This window comes from Momordica charantia (genome assembly GCF_013281855.1).
Source record: "Momordica charantia cultivar OHB3-1 chromosome 3 unlocalized genomic scaffold, Mcharantia_2.0 BLBB01000003.1, whole genome shotgun sequence".
In the NCBI taxonomy this organism is placed as follows: domain Eukaryota; kingdom Viridiplantae; phylum Streptophyta; class Magnoliopsida; order Cucurbitales; family Cucurbitaceae; genus Momordica; species Momordica charantia.
This window is the reverse complement of record NW_028275161.1, coordinates 22,863,818-22,881,043: the sequence shown is the minus strand read 5'-3', so window position 1 is coordinate 22,881,043 and position 17,226 is coordinate 22,863,818. Positions and strand designations below refer to the sequence as shown.

Below are 17,226 nucleotides of genomic sequence, written 5' to 3'. Positions count from 1 at the left end.
TTCTTTTTAGAAAGTAGTATTACTAAGCACATCCTACCAACAAGATTCTTCTATCCATCATTATTCTTACCTATCTTTTATATTTTAGTACACAATATAATAAAAATGATTCTCACAATTAATGTCTTGAGGGGAATACTCATTTATTGGGATATAATTTTGAATTCAAAATGCTACAATAACCAATTTTAGAAGTCACATTACTATAATTATAATATGATCTCATGATACTGTATCTTATCGCAATAAATTGATCACAAAGAATCATAAACTACCAACTAAAATGTTGGGCATAAAGTGCTTATGGGGGAAGGAGGGAAGAAGAATCCTAAGAAGATTAGAATAGTACACAATCTTACAATGAGATATCTCTGTTCATTACTAATCTCCAACAAGCTGGCATGATTCATAGACTTAAAAAAGAATATTGAATATTAAAATTTTAGATTTTTGAACCACATATTTGATTCCGAGATTTTTAGGATCCTAAGAAGTCCAATTCATCAACTAGTTTCCTTATATCTCCAACTTGAGTTTGAATCTTCATCCTTACATGTTATTCGAATTGAGAAACTAGCATCAATAAACACACGTGTAGCTATTCTGTACAAACCCAATTGATGAGTCAAATAGACCTACTTTCTGAGCTGTGGTTGTAAGTGTATAAAATTTACTTTCTTGGAGTTGGGGCCAATATATTTGATAATAATTTGCTGTCTTCCAGCTACAGCTACAGCTACATCCGCAGCAAAAAAAAATTAATTTCGGAGTGCAGATTTTGACAGAGTTCATTGAAAACTCACCTATTGGAATTCACTTTCGTTCTAAAGAGTACAAGGGTTTCCCTAGTGAGATGCATATATTCTCACTGATTTGTCAGTTTGTTCAATTTGTAAATCACCAAATGGCATTGGAATTTCAAAGTTTCTGAATCTGTCCTGCTCACTCACACTCAGCAACTCTGTTCTGTGTAGCAGATATTACATGAATTATTCCTGTTTTTCCTCTCTCTTTCCCTTTTGCCTCTTTTTGAAATAGAATGCGAATCAGCAAAGGGATATCATATTCTGGGGCAAAATAACAAAAAACCTACATGTACCTACATTATTCCATCTTATCTGTGGGAATTTAATCCCTCAAAAAGCATGAACACGATAAGATAAATCATTGTCTGTCTTTTGCAATTATAAATACAAATGAACTCAGAAATCAACAGGTTAGGCAGTCTAATCAATCAACGTGATTGATCTTAAAACCAGAGATTACGCTATTCAATGGTTGAAGCTTTAGTGTATGATATGATCTTATCAAGTTCTCGGGTTAGCAAGTTTACAAAATCTGATGTTAAAGTTGGTATATGGATTTCTTTGTCCTATGCTGTAAATTTACTAATTATTATAAACGACAGAAACTCAGTTTATGAAATTGATCTTCTATACCATATACTAACTTCTGCATGTTATAGAACAAAAAACTGTATATAAGATACACAAACCAAATTAAACGACCATACAATCTTTCTGCTAGACCTCAGTATCACATTTGACATAACCAAAAACCAATACACAGTTGAAGAGAAGCATCCAATGACAGAAAACTTCATTTGATTATTTGGCGTTTTTTAGATGTCCAAGTTATTGGCAATTTTAGACAACAAGAAACTGTGCAAATCCATTGCCCATGGCATTGTGATCCATGCATATTCCTTCTTTTAAAAAGAAAATAATTATAAAAAAACTGCAGCTGATGGAGGTCCAGATTTAACAGATCACAACGAGGAAAACCATCCAAACATTTTCTGCAAGCCACTTAGTTCACCTGCAAAAGATGCAAAAACCTTTATCCTTCATTTGTATTTTTATTTATCGTGGAATGAAAAAATAATGATAACAACCACCATAGGCATCAACTTGACTAGCAAGAACCCTTAGCATTCAGTTAGCCTCCTATCTGTAATTTAAAGGGTCAGTGTAGAACCCATTGGCATTTTCTTCTGCAGTACTTTGTACATCTACATCCATTAGTTTCTTCCCCCATTTCGTCTCTACGCCCTTTCTTCTCCAAGCTTTGGAAGTTGAAGATCCTGAAGAAATTTGACTATTTTCTTGGCTGCTCTAATATTGTTAATTTTATTTGAAGATTCTCTACCCTTTTGCCTTGGCGTCACTGGTGTATTTTGTACAGGTGTAACTTTGGGAGATTCAAACCATCTTTTGGCTTAGACATTCTGCTACTGAGGCATGGCGTTGTTTTTGGCATACTTTTGATACTTTGGTTATAAATTCAAGTTGTCGGGCAACAATGCAGTTACCTTAGATCTTCCTTTTTAGGATACAAGTCATTTATGGTAAGCCGGCTACTTTACCATCTATAAAATATTTGGTAGGAAAGAAACAAAGAATTTTTTCAAGTCTTAAGAGGTCGTCAAGAGAGGTTTTGATGTTGGTACACTCCAACACCTCTCTTTTGAGTTCAAAGTTCTAAGCTTTATTATAGTTATCCTTTATTCATGATCACCAACTGTAGGGGCTCATTGTTGTAATTTTTCTCGTAGTCCCCTTGTTGGTTTGGATTGGGTTAGCTATTCCGTGTGGTCCTCTTTGTACTTTTATATATCTTAAGGAAAATTGGTTTAGTTATCCAGAAAAACATTCATTTAGATATTATATACACTTAGTTCAGATAACCAGTGGTATAGACCGTATGGAAAATAAGATATATCACTCTCCAGCAAAACCAAACTCCAATCTAGACCTAGTTCATAGAATTTTTTTTTTCTTATCAATGTTCTTTTTAAATGAAAAATCAACTTTAACTCAGCACAAAGAAAGAACAAAAGTCGAGCCACAAAAGAAAAAGGATAATAAAAAGAGGTTCCAATTGTTTAATAATAGAAAATAATGGATAATCACTAAAAATTATTGTAGAGAATATTTGGTGTCATTGAAATGTGTCGATCTCCTCTTCCTTACCAAGGCTCTTCCTTCATGAATAGCAAAAGAAGCAACCTACCAATAGAGGCTTTCCATCATGACAAATGGTGGATGCCAAAGCACCTCCTCTATTGCTCCATCCTAACCAACAGTAAAGATCTCCAAGAATCTACCCCAAATCTTCTGTAAGAGTACTATTAGGAATAGTTTGGAAATAATATTAGTATATTAGTTAGGGGTATTATGTTAATTAGTTAAGGATAAGTTGGATATAACTAGAGGTCGGAGGGAGAGAAGGGAGAAATCGATGGGAATAGTTTTAAGGTAAGGAACTTGGGATAGTTCATGGAAGAGGGATAGCCCTCTCGAAAGGCTATTGATATTGTAATGTCTCTTTGATATTGCAACATAGTTATATGGTTACCTTCCCGCAATCGGCATCCCAACATCTTCACAACAAAGTGACATCACCACAGGATATGATTCAAATCTTTTAATGCTTATTTACAGAGAACACTTTTTTTTTTTTTTTTGATATGGTTACAGAGAACATATTATTGAATTCCCAAGATCGTAGACAAGAACATCTGGATAACATCCTCAGCTGAACTAATTCTCCCAACGCAACAAACCAAGAAAAAAAATTACATTCAGATTTTGACATTTACAGGCCAACTTGGACACAGCCTCCACTTGACTAGATGAGTCGCACCTTCTTCCCATCACTCCTCCCTCCCCTCAGCAAGTCTTTTGCAATCTTTTCCAACATGGAACAAATAGATGAAGTTATCCTAAACTAGTTAAGGAGGAGCACGATCCCACCAATAACTGACTGAATGAAAGTTACCTCACCCTAGACCAATCCTCTCATTCCATAAAAATCCCTAACGCACCTCCATGTTCTAGTGCAAAGATTACCAATAGCATTGGAGTTCTTACAAACCGGAAACCCCATATGAAGGGAGATGGGCATTGTAACCACATCTTCTAAAAAGCCAAACCCTGCTTGGCAATCCTAATGTTAAGAAAAATAGGCCAGTAGTCCAAAGCAATTCGGGGACTAAAATGTTGTCTGATGTCCTTGAAAAAGATCCAACCACCCTCTAGACAAAATAGAATATATATATAAAAAAAGCACTGTCAAAGTCTACAATAAACCACTGGAGCACGAAGAGCAAACCAAGAGAAGTTACTATTCACGAGAGCAAGATTCAACAGATTAAAGAGTGGTAATCTATCCACATTCAACTTCTTGGGGGGGATCTAGAACCCTGTAACCACACACCAACACCACCCACAACGCCCAAAAAGGCCAACTGAGCTCCTTCAAAGAGCATCACTCTCCTATATACAGCCACCAGTGATTCACTCAAATAGATTGGTATGATTGCAAAAGTGAACAGAAGCACCTATCACTGCCACTTCTATGGGCAACAAATTGTGAGGATCCCATTATCCCCAAAGTTAACTCAAGCTTCAATGACCACCGACTTAATGTCATGTCTTCTATACACACTTCTAAGAACAATGATTAAGTGGCTTGTAATATTAAGATCATTATGCAACTCCTTAAAAACTCATGATTTCTAAAGGAACAGAAAATTTCAATTGTCTTCGAAAACAAACCACTAGCGACTACAATGATACAAAATCTTACTGCATAATTGCTATCAAAGTTTTCACTCAACAGAGAATTAAAATTAATTGGCAATATTGACAATTGATTAGAGTTCATAACTCTTTTCACACCTCGTAGCAGCACACCAAATATAATATAGAACCAATATACATTGTTCATCCATAGCTCTGACAAAAACAAGATTTGATGATCAGAACGATCAAGTACAGAAATTAACCAGACAAGTTGCAAAGGTTTAGACTCACCGTTATTCCTCCCAGAGGTTCACTCCGATTCACCTGGCTCCACTTTAGGACCTAATCAGAAGCAAGAAGAAACACCATCAGATCATTACTAGAGGGAGAGTTACTTCATTCAGTCAGTCCTTTAAATTTCTTGAGCAGCCCAAGGAGAAAAAATTGGAGAATAGTGCAGCCAGATAGTACCCCAGCATCAAAAGGTTGAAATGAATCAGATTAATTTCAAAGAGTATTCATCCACTACGTTTTATAAGCAAAAAATATTTTAGAAATTAACACTTCCAGTATGGAGCAGATTCCCACTTATGAGCATCGGCACCCAATTATAACCTACATTCAGTTACTCTAAATACCTCCATCTTCAGCCAAAAAGGCAAAATACTTCCTATAATGCTGAAATTTCTGGGAAATTAAACAGAATTAGAGACGAAAAGAGAGAACCGTGGAGAGATGGGTGGCGTCCGTCCTTGCCCCAGCCGATGCCGCGAGTGGAATCAAGGTATTGTTGGACGAGGTGGCGGCACTTCTGAAGATGGTTGACTCCTTCAATGCGGTAGCACCATCTGAGCCGTTCCCTCAGTATCTTCGCCTTTTCGATATCGATCCACTTCTCTCTCACAATGTGTTCCCTCATCTCCAGCATCGCCACTGGATCCTTGTACGGATTCTCCGCATCGAAATCATCCGGCGGAGATTCATCGAATTCCACTGTCTTCCTCCTCCCCATAGCTTTTCCCCTTTCTCTGTGCGTGCTCCGAGTCTGAGAATCGTCTTACTCTTCGCGCTGCTACACGGGAGGACAACGCAACGCACGATATTCATCGTAGTGCGCTAAATGAATGGGCCGGGTTGAAAGCACATTCGGTCGCTGGGCCCATTTTCATTCCTCACAAAGCCCAGTGTAATTGGGCTAAATGTTCTGTTCAAAACCCAGATTTGCCAAAAAAAAATTTTTTCGTAAGAATATTTTTCAAATTCTAGCAAATTCTGAAATCGAAGGCAAATATAAATATACATGTTAGAATATTACATCCCAAATATCAAAATTGGAATTAGAATCTAACACCTATTATAGAGGTATTTATTTATAAACTTTCACTTAATATATACATATATTTCAGAATTTCGGACATTTTGATTGATAATATACACTTTAACCATTTAAAAATTGATTTCAAATTTCAAAATATTGGTAAAGATATATTTTTTTATGAAATACCGAAATAAGAAAAAGAATCATAGTCTTTCTATTAATATTGAGGGGGGAAGCTAATGCAAATGCCTGAGTAGAAAAATTGCGGCAAATTTCTGTCCCTGAAGATTTATAAACTTCCGGACAAGCAAACGCTACGCTGTTGGATTCATACGAACCAAATCTCGCAGCTCTCTTGGCGAGAAATTGAGAAGCAATCGCAGTCTCAGTTGGTGGTGCTGGGACGTCGAACATGGCGGGAAAGCAAGTTGCCGGCACCGGTCTGCCGGAGAGCATCGCAGGAATGTCGAAGAATCAACTCTATGATATCATGTCTCAAATGAAGGTACCTTGTTTTTTTCTATTTTCTTGGAATCGATATTGCTCCGTCCCCCTTTTCTTCATCCTGAATTCGGTTTGTCTCCGAGCAATGTCTAGACGTCGGAGGTATGATTGGTGTTGTGTTTATTTTTGTGCAGACACTGATTGAACAGAATCAGCAGCAGGCGAAACAAATTCTCATCCAAAATCCGCTCTTGACCAAAGCTCTTTTCCAGGTTTCAATTTTTAGGTTTTTCGTGTCCTGAGTAAAGCTCTTTTACTTAACTGTGTGGAGCTTGCCCTGTTAATCTTGTCTTTGAAGAGTTTGAACAATTAGGGTTTTCCCATGAAACAGGGTTTGTATAATTGCAAGTACGGCAAGGAAATCGAATACGATATAGTAATGTATGATTGTATACACAATCTTTTACGAGGTTTAATTTTAATAATTAATTAACTTAAAGCTGTTGGATCATTTCCTTGAACGAATGGATTGATCTATTCCGGTTGAAATCTAACTAATTTGGGAGTATCTCTCTATCTTTCCAACTTGCTCTGCAAGGACGTGTAATCTCAAAGACGAGAAAAGTAGTCTGGAACATGAGTTTTCTTCTTATTACCTCCTTGGAGACAGCATAGACTGTCAAATTGTATGGCCTATTGCAAGTGCCAACTTTAAACGCTAAATTCTAGTTCCGACCAGGAGCAAGTGTTATTAATAACAGTAATTTATTCTCTAGGGTACTTTGAGTTATATGGTTAATAGCGTGGAACCCTTGTTACTAGTTGATCTGCTCATTTAGAGGTTTTACCTTTAGTTTCTTATTTGGTTAGTGAAAATGTTATTGATTCTACTGTTTTTATCTACCAGGCGCAGATTATGCTTGGGATGGTTAGGCCTCCTCAGGTAGTACGCTAGTTATCCTCTCTCTTTTTTTCCTGCATTTTTCTAAAGTTATTTTTCAGTTTAGATTCCAAGCATCCAGCCTTCAACCTCGCATCATTCTCAGCCATCAACACATACAACTCATCAGTCAAATATTCAGCCTACTCAAACACCAGCAGGTCAAATAAGTTTGCAAGAACAAACGAATGCACCACCATTGGCCCCTCCTAGAAAACAATATCAGAATCAACCATCAATGCCTATCTCATCAACTACTCTTCCTACAGTGAACGTTCAGCCTCAGTCAGCACCTCTGATTCCCCTGCAGACACCACAGCATCCCAAGGGATTTGAGATGCACCAAGCAAATCCCATTTCTGTTCCACAACCCTCTCAAGTTCCAAGCGTACCTCCAGTTCTACCGTCTGCTGCACAGCCACCTTTACTTCATCAACCCCAGATTTCAACTGCTTCCGTACAGCTGCAGCAGCCATTACAAACAGCTGAAATTCCCCACCTGCCACTACAGGCACCACTACCCCCACAGTCCAGAGCACCTACGGGTCCAAATTTCCATCAGCACTACCCCCAACAAGTGGGGCACAATATGAATTACCAACCTGCCGGCATCCCACAGCATGTTTCACAGCCCATGTTTCATGTAGGTCAGAGTTTTAGTTTTCAAGTTACAATTCTCCTTTGGATTTACAATACACAAATCTCCAGACAAAAATTATTTCTCAACCTCTCTTGTCTATTTTTTAACGTTCTAGTCAGGTACCAAACTTCCTCCTGGTATAGGAAATTCATTTCCCCCTCAGGGACAGTCAGCAGTTCCTAGTCAGCCACCCCCTCAATCAATGTATCAGGTACCTCTTTCTTTATTTACTGAATTAGGATGTGTTTATCTTGCATATACTAGATCAGTTGAGTTCTTACGAGGCTGGTGAGGCCTGACAGGAGCATGGGCTTCTTTCTTTCAATTGGCTTTGAGGTAGATTTATCGACTTCCTGCCCCAGTACACTGTTGAAGTGCTGTTTCAACTTAAATCTTAATCATGATTCATGCTGTATGCCTATCTTGAGCCCCTGACTATTCTGTTCAGTATAGTTGCTGGACTGTTAATCATTGATAATAATATTGCTATAAATAATACAGTTTTCTTATGTAACTCTGTTGAGGCTAAATATAAATAGATTAGACTTTGATTAGATTCCAATGTTATGTGATTTTTTCTTTTCCAAATTTTATTTACCAATAATGGTTAAGCAGTATAGACTGGTGTAAATATTGCAGACCCACCATACCAGTGGAATATACTTGTAGGTTCTTGGTATTATTTGTGTTTGCATTTGCCTGAAATGGACGCAGTTATCTTTTTAGATTTCAGGCATAACCCTGGAATGCATCAAGACGTTAGATGATGGAACCTGGGTTGCTCAAAAGAAAACAGCCGCAGTCATGCTGTTTGATCTATTTTTAACCTTTTGTATGTTGTAAATATTCTCATAGGTTTCCTTCTCATGAGAATTGATGGAATAAGGAGTTCCACATCCTTCAATCTCAATCTTGCATGGTTCTCTATTGAGTTTCATATATAGCTTTGGTTAATATGATAGGTGAGTGAGTACGCGTTGGACTTTGGAGCTTACAGAGTCCTAAATTTTAACAGCTCAAAAGTTCAATAGGAGTGGCTTTAATTGTTCAGTCATGTGCCGTTATTGCAATTGTACTTTCTTTTGCCAACTATAGTTCTTAGTCATCATAAGAAATTGGACTTGTTTTAGACAAGCAGGTCTTGACTTTGAGCATGCCAGCTACTTTTAGAGCAAATTATTAAAGCCAGTAGAGAACAATTTATCAAATAACCACAGTATTAGCTGTTTAATGTCTCGCTTGGTGCATATTTCTCTCAGGCTGGAGGTTCTAAATTAGGTACAGAGTTCATGAATCAAGTTGGAACTTCAAAGCCTGCGGACAGAGGGCCTTGGATGCCTGGCCCTCCAGAGAATCCTACACTACCACAGCAGCTCTCCGGACCACCACCATCAGTCCCTGGTCAGATGGGCCCTGGCAATCAGCCTCGTCCTGCACCACCGGTACCATTCTAGTGACTCTTTATTTCTGTTTGGAATAACATTATCTTATTTTCATCTTTTGCGATTGACTCCTTCCCCACTCTCGGGGTTTCTCCTTCAGTTGAGCCAAGAAATGGAGAAGATGCTACTTCAACAAGTCATGAGTCTCACACCGGAACAAATCAATCTCCTGCCTCCAGAGCAAAGAAATCAAGTGTTTCAACTACAGAAGATACTGCGCCAATGAAAAATGTTCTGGAAGGGAAGCAGGCTTCTCTTGATTTCCTCCCTTCCCTTCCCCTCCCCCTTTCTTAACTCTTGCATCATTGATCGTGCTCAGATTGATTTTTAGGCTGCTATGGGAGTGTTTTGACTTTGTCTTTGTATCTGTAACTTTTTGCTTCTCGTCTATCTATGCGAGTATTTTTATGCTATTGAGTTGGCTGTTTTTTTATTTTTATTTTTTAAATTTATTTGGGTGAAAGACTATCGTGATAAAGTAACCTGTACATGAAATTAGATCGATTGAAATGACTTTAAAATTCAAATGTAGATTGAGTAGAATAGATACCCTTTATAATTCAAACTCAAACGTAATTTGGTTTGATTGGAGAAGAAATTTTAGTACCAAGGACTTCATTGTTAAAGTGCTTTAATATAGAGATTGAAAGATATATTTTTACCCAACACTTGGGCGCCACTTTCTTTTTTGTCATGATTGTAAGAACTTTAAGGTTCACATCTACAATTTTTTGCTGTTAGCTCAACCGTTACCGCAGGAAGTTAAAAACTATAACAAATGAGGCCGATTCTTCCCAATTGTTCAGAATAAATAAGAATTCCTATACGAAAATGAACATGAAGGGTCCTTGTGATTTTACGGACCCTTCTCGAAAACATGTACACTTGTATCAGAATCTCAAAATATAGGCCACAGTCATGATTTGTACTGCAAACTGACAAGGTAGAGAAATCTGACGGATCTGATTAATATCCAGATGATCTTCTGCTTAAGGAAGGGGATGAGCTGAGAAACTCCTGACCAAGTTCCTTAATCTTGTTTATTAGAAGCATTTGTTCAGTTTCAAGCTGTACCATATACTCTTCTTGCAGATCCTCTAGACTTTCCAGCTCACTCAAAGCTGTTGCAAGTCCTTCAAGATTGCAGTCTTCAATAAACGATTGAAACTTAATCATCATTTGTTTCATCTGCAAGTTTTTCAATGCAAAAGAAGAGATTTTGAAGTTATTCGGCCGGGATGCACCAGAGATGCATAAATAACATGTCAACAGATTGGATGCAAACATAAACTTAAAATCTCAAAGAGACACAGAACTAAACTTTTTTCTGTACAACTGACCTGACTGGAAATCTTTTGAGCTCTATTCGAGGGCATTTCAGAATCCAGACTGGGTCTTGAATCCAGACTAGATCTCTTATCTAGTTCTGGAACTCTCCTTGTGATTTGAATATGAATCTCTCCCCTTTTTACCCCTTGAAGTGGTATCCATTTGTCAAACATCTGGTTTGGAGGCAGCCCTTGATATTCCACAGCACAATCGCCTATGCTTGATGTGGGGAGTAGAGCATTGTGGTCTTTGACATGTAACAGCAGAGGGCTGCTGTTGTCAGGAAACTCCAACACCTGATTCCACTGGGGACTTAGAGTTTTGTACATAACCTGCAAGGTTCTGATAATTAAGTTGAGAATAAATGATCTAAAAGTTTTAACATAAAAAATCTCATGGTTATGACTCTAACCATTTGATAAAGCCATAAGAATTTTTGACACCATGGAAATTGGAACTTGAAAGATAACTTATTATAAAGTCAAGAACTAGAATGGTACTGTATTGAACCTTAGTTCTTTTCTTCAGTTTTCCATATTGGACCCTCACATAAGGATCACTTGTCCCTCTGAGATCAGCAGCAACAAGATCTTTTGCTTCAATCAGAACTAGTTCAATCCAACCATTTGCTGGACCCAAGCTTGAGCCCTGTGGAAATGGAACAATGTGGAATTAGATACCATGGAGTTGGAGGATCATATAACACAGATGTAAGCCTTGTTGCATTTACACTTGCTTAAATCATCTCTTTCTATCTTTTTAAATCTCTTGAAACAGACTCTGTACGTGACGAAGTTAAAGGTTCATACCTTTGATCCTTCATTGTCATCCACTCTGATGGCTTCTATTTGAAGCCTCAATTCTCCAGAATTAACCTTTTCAAGAGGAATCCATACGTCTCTGATTGACCCTTCTACTAATCCTTCCAGATTTACCCTTGCACTGCCAGTGTTATCATTGCCGAATATGTCTTCAGTAAGGCATTTTAACTTGAGGTATTCACCCCCAGCTATCTCATCAAATTCAAACTTCTGATTCCAGATTGGGTTGAAGGAGTGAGCAGTTCTCGTGCGCTGGAGACCCTGAAATTATGAAGACAGAATTGTCAAAAGGGAATATTATCAGTACTAATATTGGGTAATACTAAAATGTTTGAGAAATTAGAATAAAAGAAAACTACCTTGCCATACTGCAATTTGACATAAGGATCACACTTGCCATTTTTGTCTTTTGTGGGTAGATCCTTTCCTTCCACAACTGTGATGTTAATTTTTCTTCCAGTGCTAGCAAGAAAATTTGATGGTCCATACAGAGACTGTTGTGGTCTAACATGATAACTGTTAGAGCTATGTGAACCATCCGAGAACATCCATTCTTTTAAAACAAGCCTCACTGATAGCTGCAACAACATGCATTACAACGATGTGTGAGCGCAAGAGAATCAACTGGCTACAAAATCCAGCTTAGAAAACAGAGGTAGAGAAGTAAAAAATCATCAAATCCAAACACATCGGATGAGTGGCCCTGGTCCTCTTTCATTTCTCACTTGTATGAGATGTGTGAAATTATCATCAGATAAGAGGTCCTTTTCCATTGAGAGAGTTATAGAGTTATACCCTAGCCTTGTTTAGAGTTAACTTGGGATAACTTTTAGAAGTACGGTTTTTCCATAAATACTTTTGAAAAGATCAATAATTAATTCTTTGTCTGCAGTGTTTTTATAATTAGTTAAAAGAAGTTTTAGTCGTTCCAATATTCGTACCAGTTTTCATCATTCCAACCACTTAAATCTGTGTCGTCATGCTCGACCATCAAGATGAATTCTGATTTTTGTTCTTTATTGATGGTCTGAAGCCGTCTGTTGTACTCAATGGTTGGTAATTGGTCTTTTTGATTTTACACACAGAGAAAGTCACTGGGATTTTACCTCTCCACAATGGGCCCCTTCAAATGGAATAACCATTTCAACTTCTTTTCCACAAAAGTCAGCATGCGTGGCTAATACCCTGGAATCTGGTCCTATTGCCCAAAATGTTGTGGAATCATCTGCAACATATTTCATCTGCTCATAAAGAAGAAGCTTTGAATTAGCCAATGATAGAAATTTATTGGAAACACCCATTCAAATTCTAATTCTGTCTGTTTTTTTGTTGATATTATATTCATTTTGCACTCTGCATTTTTTTTCTCTTGAAATAAAAGGATATGCCAGATTTTTAATCCTTTTGTAAAGAGAGTCTAGATCCATTTCAGAGAGTCTAGATCCATTTCTTATTGAGGGTTTTGGATAGATAATCAGCAATCCATTACACCAAAATATTAACCATGGTATTGGAAAGCATGATAGCGAACATAATAATAGGACCTATGATTATGAATATACATTTATGTATCTGTATTTTTCAATTTCTAGATTTTTTAAACGAAATTTTATGGTCAATTTATACCTTAACCTCACAACTTGCAAGATAGTCATGCTTCACATGGCTTGGATTATACTCATAAAGATGAAACCGTAAGGTTCCTGTATCTTCATGTAAAATCATATTGAATGTCGTATTCCACTGAGGGTCTGAACCTGATCTTGCCTCCGTTTTTCTACTAAGCTTTTCAAGCTCAACCTCAACGAATGTCTGCATATCTTTATCGGTAAGATGCTCTCCGAATGAACCATTAGTAGAGCAACTATGTTGCCTTCTAGTTGGGCTTCCTTTCAAGCTACTTCTATAAAGTTTCCTGGCAGAAATGACTGTCACATATATAATACCGCCCACAGCCTTTTTCCTCAGATCGACCGGTGGCAAAGAGATACAACGCCTGCGAGGTTCAACCATTGTCCTAACCAGGGTATCAGTAAAAATTTTGACCTGCATTAGAAGGGACAGATTGCTGAGCTACTCAAATGGACTTTGAAACGAAGATTGCATTTATTCCATAATCTACATGTACCTATTGAAAGAACTTTGCAATCCTTGGGAAAAAAAAGAAATAATTTTGCAGATTGCAGAAGCATAAGTATCCAGGAATATGATATTTGCCGATGTACTACCAGTGATTGATGTAGAAACATACCAGCCAGGAGGAAACACCCGGGAGCTCTGTTGCGGGTAATGATTGGCTTCCACCACTTCCAAAAGCAACTCCTATTCTTACATCAGGAGTTGTCACAAATGAAAATAAAACTGCCTTCCCATCCAAAATAGGCATCAAGACAAGCTGTAAACGTTATCCAAACAACAGATTAAATTTTACGACACGGCTAGCTTTTATTTCAGTGAAAGCGTGGATTGTATATGGTTGAGTGCCAACTAAAAGTCTAAAACACCCAAGACATCCTAAAACTATAGAAAAAACTCATGAACTATAAACCAAGGAGAAGATAAACTTTGGCACAGGTAGGACTGGTTGCACAACTTTCATTTGTATTAGAGGTATGAAACTACTATTTGATTCTGATCAAAAGGAAGAGACCCACTGGCATTTCCGAAAATTTAATCAATGAATGAAGTTGGAACCACAAAATGAATGTGATCGCTCTCTCTTAGTGAATCTATGATATTTCATGAGTTAACCTTGTTATCCTGCTTATGCTGAAAAATTGAAAGAGTGGATACAGTTGAGGGAAGAGGGAAAGAAGTTATACGTACGTCGCCCTTTATATGGAGGCTGTTAATAACAATCCGTGCAGTTCCCATAAATGGTTTGGCCAGTTTTGCTTGCAACAAGATACTCATTTCATTTGTGTCCCAGTCGAAACTTAAATGCATGATTCTCTGTCAAAACTCAATAAGAAAACTTAGTTCAGATTTCAAGCCTTAATTATCAAAGAGAACTGTTAATCACAGAAAACTACAGCCAAAATATGGTTACTCGAAAGCAGCAAGAATAACATGATTTTTATTATTACCATCAACATATGTAGTTAATTTGAAAAGAGTACCCCTACTATACCCCTAAATATACTACTAGCTAGACACAACAGCTTTTCCACTGTTGTTGTCTGCAGCTTGAATTATCAATAAACCTTAACAATAGCATCATCACCAATAAATAAGAACCTGATAGGAAGGTAACATTGAGCATACCCAAAAAAATGATTTAAAAAATTTAGCATGCGATAGCAATTCTACAGCCTGATTATTTTAAAAAGAATGGAAGTTCCTTGAAAGAATTTCCAGAAGAAAAATACATGTTGTCTAAGAAAAAAAGAGTAGCCCAACCTCACCACCACAAGTTGACCATCGAGTCCCACTGAGACCCAAGCTAGGGGGGCATGAGCCTAGAGAAAACTCCAGAAGTTCAATTTTTTCCTGCAGGAAATTGAGCAATTTGGTTATATATATAATATACAAGTATGCGCACATTCATGTTTTTGTCTACAAGATCTACAAGATGGAATGGCCAAAGGTAAGTTTACTCACTATAAGTCTTGACTTCCGGTCCTTCAACCGTTTCTGCGTAGAGAAAATTTTAACTAAATGAAATGATGCTGAGTTTGTGCATATAACCATTAGCAATAAGATTTATTCTCTAAACCAATTCTAGACATTTTTAGTAATAGAGTAGAAAGAATACTATCTTAAAAAGATAAATATATCTCATCACGATATGAGCACGCCCAAAGAAGAATGAAGGGTAAGTTGGAACACATGAACAACTGCACCATGTGGAGCATATAATGATCATATGGAATAAGATATTGAGAAAGAGAAGGGCACTAACATTTACTGTGGATGAGAACTTTGTAGAAAGTTTTGGATTAAAATAATTTGGCCACACTTCCAGCAACAGCTTATTCAACCATGCACAGGGTTCCAAAGGTGTTTCAGGCTATACAAATTATCGATAAGAAGAAAAAGAAAAAGAAAACCATCAGCTTAGCACATTGAAAATTTCAAATAATCAATAAGGACAAAAGAAGAAAAAGGTACCGAGGTGTTTGTTATGAGTCGCCTCCATTGTTTGTTCAAGTCATCAACAATTAATTGGCGTTGGTAACTTCCATACTGCAGGAAAAAGATGATATTACGGCCAGTACTGCACATTATCCCTGCTTAATCTATCAGTTAACTTGAGTTCATAAGAATGATAAAAATAATAAACCCCAAACCAATGATGCAGACATAATCAATCAAAAGATTTAGTAGGTAATTGGGCAACTCAAAGACTGATATAACGTAACACAATTTTCCAGCCAACATCTCCCCACATGAAAATATTTTAGCCAGGTGGCTGGGATGTTGACCATAAGCCAATGCTGATGGAAGTTCTTCAGAGACCCCATGACAGTTTTGGAATATCAATCAGTCAATTAGGAAAAATGGCAAAACTTTCTACACATGGCAGCCATTTTCCATAATTAAAAAGAATAGCTATATTTACTTGATAGTTTTCAATAACTAATTATTTGATAATTCAGCAACTCATTTAATAAAATTGCTGCTATACTTGTTAATGTAGAGTTAACTTCTTCTACATTGTAACTTACGGTTATCAATTGCCAGACTTGTTGGCAAATGCTGGCTGCAAGAGTCTACCATAAGGGAAATTATTCAAGGGAGTTGGAATGCTGATGATTCTACACCCTTGAATGAGTGATAGAGAATTTAAAATCGTTGATCTGTATCAAACGGTCATCAGGGGATAGGGTAAATTTTTGAACCTACATCCTACGGTTATTAGGGGATAACCACATTGTGGCAGCCCCATTGAGTAGTTTTTTTTTTTTTCTGCCCGGGGATTGCTAAGAGATGGATATCTAATCTATCAAAAGTACTTGAGTTGGAACTCGAGTACTCATCGAAGGGTTTAGACTATATAACATTAAACTCATACCAAGAAAGATTTTACAATGCAAATCCACTGATGTTAAGAGAAAGCAGGGGATGGACAAAGCATGGACTCAACTCAAACTACAATGATGAACGAGTCAAACAAAATTTTGAGCCAAACGAAATATATCAAACACCATCCGGGCAGATACAGAAAATTCAAGAATTCAGTCAAATACATTTCAATTTATGAAACAAACAACCTCTATATAAGGGAGAAACAGATCAGGAATGAGCCAAGGAAAGCAGCAACAGGAAAATTTAAGGTCAAAAAATGGAGGGAAACAAAAACCTGCAAAGTGGCCCAAACAGCAACAGCCAAAGGAACCCAATTGGAGAAAGAGAAGACCCATCTCTCAATAGTCCAAGCAATCAGCGCCAAAGGTATCAGAAAGGGAAGAAGAGGCTTCTCCGCCATTAAATGGTGGAAAAACTCCATGGCCCCTTCGCCGTTGAAGAAACCCCTTTTCCGGCCACTTGGGCCACGAGCTCTGCTCATTTGAAACGGAACCCAGAAAGAAAAAACTAATTTCCTCGCAAGTCGTGACTCTGCTTCTCAACTCTGCAGACGCAGAATAAGAATAAAAGGTTGCAGGATCATTGTTTCTGAAAAGTCAAAATCCGAGAATTTGTGGAAAACATGATGGTAACAAAAAGGGAAAATCAAGTGGGCGTAATATAATTAAGTGTGAGTAATTCAAATGTGAACTGAAAGAAACTGAACCGGTGGAGGAAGGTATTGGGGAAATTTCGAAT

At 37.4% G+C, this 17,226-nt stretch overlaps 3 protein-coding genes across 8 annotated transcripts; 1 reads left to right on the top strand and 2 right to left on the bottom strand.

Annotated features, from left to right (window-relative positions):
• Positions 1–1,569: 1,569 nt before the first annotated feature.
• LOC111008891 (NADH dehydrogenase ubiquinone 1 beta subcomplex subunit 10-B-like protein (Complex I subunit NDUFS6)) lies at positions 1,570–5,617 on the bottom strand. Of its 2 annotated transcripts, XR_015789750.1 has the most exons (4): positions 5,253–5,617; positions 4,818–4,868; positions 4,683–4,739; positions 1,570–1,818 (listed from the first exon to the last, which is right to left on the bottom strand). XR_015789750.1 is itself a non-coding variant. In XM_022281758.2 (3 exons), the coding sequence occupies exons 1-2, from the start codon at positions 5,536–5,538 to the stop codon at positions 4,837–4,839; spliced, it is 318 nt and encodes a 105-aa protein (XP_022137450.1). In that variant the 5' UTR covers positions 5,539–5,616; the 3' UTR covers positions 1,570–1,818; positions 4,818–4,836. The 2 variants fall into 2 exon arrangements, 1 of the variants encoding a protein (XP_022137450.1); XM_022281758.2 differs by lacking the exon at positions 4,683–4,739 and having other exon boundaries at positions 5,253–5,616.
• A 440-nt stretch (positions 5,618–6,057) lies between these two features.
• ESP1 (hydroxyproline-rich glycoprotein family protein) lies at positions 6,058–9,723 on the top strand. 3 transcript variants are annotated; one of them, XM_022281352.2, is made up of 7 exons: positions 6,058–6,349; positions 6,483–6,560; positions 7,196–7,231; positions 7,335–7,871; positions 7,984–8,079; positions 9,128–9,310; positions 9,411–9,723. In XM_022281352.2, exons 1-7 carry the CDS (start codon positions 6,257–6,259, stop codon positions 9,534–9,536), a joined length of 1,149 nt encoding a protein of 382 aa, XP_022137044.1. In that variant the 5' UTR covers positions 6,058–6,256; the 3' UTR covers positions 9,537–9,723. The 3 variants fall into 3 exon arrangements, with proteins under 3 accessions (XP_022137044.1, XP_022137043.1, XP_022137042.1); XM_022281351.2 differs by having other exon boundaries at positions 7,296–7,875; positions 7,988–8,079; XM_022281350.2 differs by having other exon boundaries at positions 6,060–6,349; positions 7,296–7,871.
• A 242-nt stretch (positions 9,724–9,965) lies between these two features.
• LOC111008602 (synaptotagmin-5) lies at positions 9,966–17,226 on the bottom strand. 3 transcript variants are annotated; one of them, XM_022281349.2, is made up of 14 exons: positions 16,763–17,221; positions 15,571–15,645; positions 15,362–15,469; positions 15,061–15,093; positions 14,860–14,949; positions 14,287–14,412; positions 13,712–13,855; positions 13,087–13,506; positions 12,567–12,701; positions 11,820–12,038; positions 11,449–11,721; positions 11,150–11,287; positions 10,651–10,971; positions 9,966–10,498 (listed from the first exon to the last, which is right to left on the bottom strand). In XM_022281349.2, exons 1-14 carry the CDS (start codon positions 16,967–16,969, stop codon positions 10,277–10,279), a joined length of 2,511 nt encoding a protein of 836 aa, XP_022137041.1. In that variant the 5' UTR covers positions 16,970–17,221; the 3' UTR covers positions 9,966–10,276. The 3 variants fall into 3 exon arrangements, with proteins under 3 accessions (XP_022137041.1, XP_087977875.1, XP_087977876.1); XM_088121749.1 differs by having other exon boundaries at positions 15,571–15,689; positions 16,763–16,955; XM_088121750.1 differs by lacking the exon at positions 9,966–10,498 and having other exon boundaries at positions 10,781–10,981; positions 16,763–17,226.